This window comes from Grammomys surdaster, unplaced genomic scaffold (genome assembly GCF_004785775.1).
Source record: "Grammomys surdaster isolate TR1022 unplaced genomic scaffold, NIH_TR_1.0 256, whole genome shotgun sequence".
NCBI lineage: Eukaryota > Metazoa > Chordata > Mammalia > Rodentia > Muridae > Grammomys > Grammomys surdaster.
The window spans coordinates 540113-546244 of NW_021604697.1; the positions used below are offsets into that span (position 1 = coordinate 540113).

The 6132-nt window shown below is 48.3% G+C and overlaps 1 protein-coding gene across 1 annotated transcript; it reads right to left on the reverse strand.

Moving 5' to 3' along the window:
- Positions 1 to 2469: 2469 nt before the first annotated feature.
- Positions 2470 to 5880, reverse strand: Cnga4 (cyclic nucleotide gated channel alpha 4). Its single transcript, XM_028775529.1, has 6 exons — positions 5819 to 5880; positions 5583 to 5684; positions 5296 to 5402; positions 4442 to 5087; positions 3423 to 3772; positions 2470 to 2927 (listed from the first exon to the last, which is right to left on the reverse strand). The coding sequence occupies exons 1-6, from the start codon at positions 5878 to 5880 to the stop codon at positions 2470 to 2472; spliced, it is 1725 nt and encodes a 574-aa protein (XP_028631362.1).
- Between the last annotated feature and the right edge of the window lie 252 nt (positions 5881 to 6132).

Sequence of the window (6132 nt, forward strand, 5' to 3'; positions counted from 1 at the left end):
ATCTATCTATCTATCTATCTATCTATCTATCTATCTATCTATCTATCTATCCATCTATCTTGAGTTTTGCAAATTTCATTAAAGTTTCTAACCATCTAACTTTCAGGGATTCTTATCTTGGTTGTGTTTTATGTATTTCTTTCTGTTTTCCCTTCCCCGGCTTAGGGCAGAATCTATGGTGTTCTGACAGAACCAGCTGGAATGTGCCTTGTTCAAGCTTACACACTTTATGGTATACTCTGAGATTCCAGTGCTTCATGACACTGTGGTCAGCCTCTACTTTCCACAAACACTGAACTCTGAGTTCTTCCTGTCCTGTGCCCTCTGTGAACATGGGATTTAGGCTGCTTCCTCCTGAGAGATTATCATAGTGGGCAGAAATTTGGTTATTACTATTGCCTTCTGATTATGGCAAAGGTGATTAAAGCTAATAGTTGGCCAAATTTGAAACAGAGAAGTTATTGCACATGATTCAGGCTGGCCTAGCCTAATATGATGGGACCCTATGAAGAAGAGCATTTCCTTTGCTTGGTCCTGGAAGTTGAATGCTTGGAGGAAGGGGGGTGGGTTTAAAGGAGACATGCATCAGAAAACCAAAGAGCTGAGTCCTACAGTCAAGACTGGCAAATTCAGCCAGTAGCCTGAATGAATCTGGAAGCAGAGTCTTCCTTGAAGCCTCCAGCTAAGAGCCCAGCCCAGCTGACATCTGAACTCAGTCTTAGCAGGCTCTAAGCAGAGCCTGGATCTGAGTCACACAACTGTGAGGTAATTAGTGGGTGCTGTTTTAGGCTGTGGAGTTTGTGGTAAGATGTTACAGCAAGAAAAAAAAAACCTAACTTAATCTTCAAGATTCCTGTTCCTTTAACCAGTCTTAAGGAATATTCCACCCTGAGGTCCAGAAGTTTCTGTTCTTTCACCTCTAAGCCTGTGTAAATGGACAGAACATTTGCCTCCAAGTGAATTGTTGGTGAAGTCCTAAGAGACCTATCTTTTGTAAACAAAAAGAGGCAGAGGTTTTTGATGACTCCTGCAATTCAAATAGCTTCATGTTCGGGCAACGCAAACATTTCAGTTATTTCCTGAAATAACTGAAAAATGGGAGGGATGACGAGTTCAGTACCCCGAATGACTATTTCAATCACATTTCCTGCCATATACTGAAGTACCTTGCTTGGAGCTTGTTACACACTGAGGTGGTGGGTTTTTGGGTTTGTTTTTTTTTTTTGACTAAAAGAATTGACTTTTATTTTTGTCACTACAGAATCTTGAGATTGTGTTCTAGCCTCGCTACCTAGCACAATTCCAAACCGTGAAAGCACTGTCTTCAACACAGTGATGGGAACTGCTCCACCACTGGAGGACCCCATACAGTGACATCCTGGAAGAGCAGAGGCAGATGAAGATGCACATCTGACCTTGAAACTTATTTTCCTGCATCCAGGCAACTGGAGCTGGCCCAGTCTCAGTGTACTTGTGCTGCTGCAGAGGAGGAGTCTATGGAGTGGCAGGAGTCACTCACTCTAACAGAGCCCCCAAGGGGGTCAAGTGTGCCTGGTACATTGTACTGACAATAAGCTTATTTCACCTCCCTGAGTCCGTGAGGTAAGTGATGAAGCTGTTCACGTCCTACCTCTCCTCCATCCTAGTTCCTTGTGATTTGAGGGCAGAGATGGTAGAAAAGGCTCTTGAGGAACCGGTACCTGTTTTCTTCCAGCATTCTATGTTTCAGCTCTCCTCACCAAATGTGTATGTGTGCACCTACTATGTATCAGGCAGTTTGGGCCCTGGCAATATAGAGATGAACGAGGTAAACCCAGTGCTAACATTATGAATCTTATATTTTATTAACAAGTCAGAAAATAATTACATATTTTAAAATGTTTTAAAGTGCAATAATCCTCTTAATCCCTCCCAATAATGACACTTATTATCTAGCTGTACTCTAAGTTACACATCAGGTCCATTTTAAAATGCCACCTGGCCCAGCTCAGACCTGAAGTCTGGCTATGCTCTGAAGCAGCTGAAGTGGTGACCTAGAGTGAACGTAGTTCAGAAATGATTATCAGCCTTCTTTCCCTGTAACTCCAACACTGTCCAGTGCCAGCAGACCTCCTTTAAATGTACAAAGGTTCCCCCAATAGTTCCAGTGCATTACACTGTTCTCTGTGATCATGGGTGAAGTGAGAGTAAGTCATAGTTCCGCTTATGAGGATGCACATGTGTGCAGAAGACAGGAACATTTTATGTGGTACTCAGTCTTGAGCCTGTGTGTGTGTGTGTGTGTGTGTGTGCACTTGCTGATGAGTATGGGACATATGTATGCTATGACCCACATCCCTAGCTAGGCATCTATAGATCAATCATCTAAGTTTCTGGAACCTAGCAAATAGGATGACAATTCCTGCAGGCAGATTTTCCTACCACTCTGGATTTACTTGAGCTGGGAGTCCTAGGGTCAGGGTGGGGTCATTATATGCCCGAGGGTCCCTCCTGGCCAGCCTTTCCCTCTCCATCCTTAGACGTTCCTTCTCCAGGCTCAGCCTCATCATCAGCCTCACCCATGTCCTCTGGCATCGGCCACTCTCGAGTCTGCCACTCCAGCCTTTCGATGCGGTAAGCTATCTTCAGTGCGCTGGACTCCAGCTCAGCCAGGAGGCGAGCAAACTTGGTCTGTAGATCATCAAGCTGCTGGTCGAGGCCTTTCAGTCGAGACTCTGTGGCCTCCTGGAGGGCGATCTCAGCTGCCTCAGCATTCACATCCAACTTATTCATTTTGAGCAAGATTTCACGGCCCTTCTCCTCCATGACCGCCTGGGCCTGTGGGTACTCACTCAGCACCTCCCGAAGATCTTCCTTGCTGAGGCAGAACAGGTCTGAATAACCTAGGCTCTTGATGTTGGCTGTTCGTCGGTTTCCAGACATGTTCCCTGTGGTCCAAGGACAGACACACATGGGGGTGGGGTGGTGGGGAGAGCAGTTAGTAGAGACAGCAAGGTCATATTTCACTCCTGAACCAGGATATAATCTCCACATTGGTGCGTCTGAACCACTTTTCCTGCCTTGTATTTTTCATTTGGTAATGTGCTAGTGACCGAGCCCTGTGCTTATCAGTAACCTCCCTTGGTAGACGATTAATGGGTAGTTATAGAACAACATGGCTGGTGCAGTAATTTTTAGCTGGTCTGTTGGTACTTCTACTAGTGCCAGTGGAACATGACTGCTTTGTTTTCTAAGGATCCATCCCACCCACTGACATTGGCTCAACTGCTTCCCAGGCAACAGATAATCCACATCCTGCTTCTCTTCTGAGTCCTGTAGCAACTCAGACAAGGGCCAGATCTCCTTAATCTATGTGCTCCAAAGAACCATCTTGTCCCAGGGTTCTGCCATCCTGTCCCTAGCAGTTTCCCTTGGAGACTTACCTTTGATATTGATGATACTGATCTCCCCAAAGTAGAGCCCTGCACCAAGCACAGCATACTGTGTGACACCATCATCTGCCACCACAGCCAGCTGGCCCTCACGGATGATGTACATCTCTCTGCCAATGTCCCCTTTTCGGCATACATATTCGCCTGGTGAGTAGGTCTGGGGCTGTAGCTTCAGCACCAGCTCTTCCAGCAAGCTGGCTTCACAGTTCTGGAAGATTTGTACTCGGCTCAGGGTAGACAGGTGTACGGACACAGCAACCTCTGCCCGCAGCCGCTCAGGCAAGTGCTGCAAGATGGCTACCTCATTGGTCATCTTCTTGTTGATCTGCAGATGCTGGTACCTGGGAGAAAAGCAGTACCATTTCCTCACTGGAATTTAGTGTCTGCCTCTGCCCGCTCAGCAGGACTCAGTTTGGCCAAGAATCCAGCCACACTGGCTTCTCCTAAGAGCAACGGGATCCCTTTTCTTTGTTACAGACATCATCTTTTCTACTTCAAGGAAGGTGTAGAGGCCCCGACCACTTGATGTAGATAGACACATTTCTTTTCCCTCCCATTAGGCTCCACCCCCAGCCTCAGTGTCTTGTAGCACTTCCACACTGAGTTACTTTAGTCAGCAAGCTCCCACTCTCTTCAACAGGCATTGTGGTGGCTGACATTGAGACATTTCCTTTATATAGTTTGCATTATTATGATATAATCAACCATCTGTTGGCCATCTCCTGCCCTTCTTACCCAATCCTTTCAGAGCCTCCCCAATCCTCTCAGTCAGTACCAGCTCTCATTCTCTGGTCTCTGTGTCACTCTTTTATACAAATTCCACTCTCTGTCAGTCTCTTGCCTATTCTCTTCTCCTAGTCCAGATTCCCTCAGTAGAAGACACCATTTTCTAAGCCCATTCATAAGCAGACATATGTGAATGAATGCCACCTTTCAGAAGGGAGTAAGACCAGCGTTACTGGGCTCAGGTCCTAAGGCATATCTCCCCCGTCTACAACCAGACCTCTCACCAGTCGATAACTCGCCGCTCCAGCCTCCGATTGACATGCTGCAGCTTCATGTACTTCTTTACCAGAGCGTGGTCTGGGTAGAAGGCCGCATCTGCAGTGTTCATGTTATAAATGACAGAGCTCATGCTACCCATGATGGTGGCGAAACCCATGACGGCCAGCAGGAAGTCACCCACCATGAAGAGGTACTCTTCTTCTCGGGCTGGCAGTGGCGTGTCACCCACAGTGGTCAGGATCAGAGTGGAGAAGTAGAAGCTGTAGAGATACTGGCGCCGCAAGCGCTCAAAGCCAGGCTGCGCGGGGTCTGGGTACACCCATGCATCCCGTCCGAAGCCCAGGTACCTTGACAGAGCAAAGTATAAGCAGCTGTTCCAGTGGATGACGACAAAAATGTAGAGCATCAGCTTGGCTATGCGGAAGGCATTTGGGTAAGCTGTGCGGGTCTCTGTACGGTCGAAAGCCTCGAAGAGGCGGGGCACTCGGAGAAAGCGGTTTAGCCGGAGTGTAGGGATGTGGGGGCCCAGCTGCACGTAAGCCGCATCTGTGGGGACCAGGGAGGCCAGGTCCAACAGGAAGCTCCAGGTGCGGACATAGCGACTGGCGATCATACCTTTGTCTACCACCAGGATGCCCTGCTCTAGGAATCCTAGGAGAAAAGAGGCAGATGGGCTAGGGTCAACCATGGGTAGGTCAGCGGCAGACTGGATATGTTGAGTATGCCAAGGCCAGACATGAAGGCAGGTTTCTGGGGTGAGCACTGTGTTGTCAAACACAGTGGCAAGTGACAGTGCAGCCCTAGAGGTGGCTGCATTAACACTTTCTTGGGGAAAGGTTAGTCCTAGGGACACACTGACCTGTGTGGAAGCGTACCCCGATATCCAGTAGGTACAGAAGGTCACTGGTGTAGTCCAGCACGAACCAGGCCACCAAGTAACTGTGCTGCAAGTCAGGAAAGCAGGCCCTGCAGAGTAGGGGCAGAGGGGATTTGCTTAAAGGTACCAACTATATGTAACTGGGTTTTCAGGACAGGTCCCTCAGTCCTCTACCCTGAGCCCTTCCAGGGAAGACACCTCTCCTTTAGGTCTCACCCTCTAGGCCTGTCCTTCTCTTAAAGAACCTCATTTTAGGACCCCTGCCAAACCTGCATACAACGATGATGAGATTATACATGATTGGGAAGACCATCGTGTTCAGCCACCAGTAGTAATAGTCCCCAGATGGGTCTAGGACAGGCAGCCACTTCCTGTAGGGAGGAAGAGACTCCTCTCATTTATCCACCAAACATTCAGTGCTTGAGTTATGACCAAGATACCGAGAAGGAAGCAAGCCCCAGGGAGTGAGGTGATTAGACTCCACACAGAGGACTAGATTTCTCACCTGGCTTTGGCTGGGGCTGGGGGTGTGGACTCTGTTGTCTTCACTTTGCTGTCCTGGCTCATGTTTCTGTAGCGTGGTCCTAGCCTGTAGAATATCCGGTACTTCTCCAATTATAGGTGGCTTGAGAAAGTGCCTGGCTTCCTGGAAGAGGCTGCCCTGGGGCTCCAGCTGTGTCTTTTTTGAAGCTCTTAGCAACACAGCTAAAGCTAGCAGGTATGGAGTAGGTGGAGGCACCTTAGCTCCGACACCCTGCCCTGTCTCCCAGGGCCAAGACTGGTTTACACCTGCCCAGCTAAACACCTTTAATGAGGTCC

What these genes read in the sequence shown, in the direction of transcription:
- Cnga4 (XM_028775529.1), bottom strand. Translation starts at nt 5,880, where the DNA reads ATGAGCCAGGACAGCAAAGTGAAGACAACAGAGTCCACACCCCCAGCC. An exon ending in CTCATCATCGTTGTATGCAG is followed by an intron (nt 5,403 to 5,582) that starts GTTTGGCAGGGG and finishes CCTACTCTGCAG; the next exon opens with GGCCTGCTTTCCTGACTTGC. An exon ending in CAGTATCATCAATATCAAAG is followed by an intron (nt 2,928 to 3,422) that starts GTAAGTCTCCAA and finishes CTTGGACCACAG; the next exon opens with GGAACATGTCTGGAAACCGA.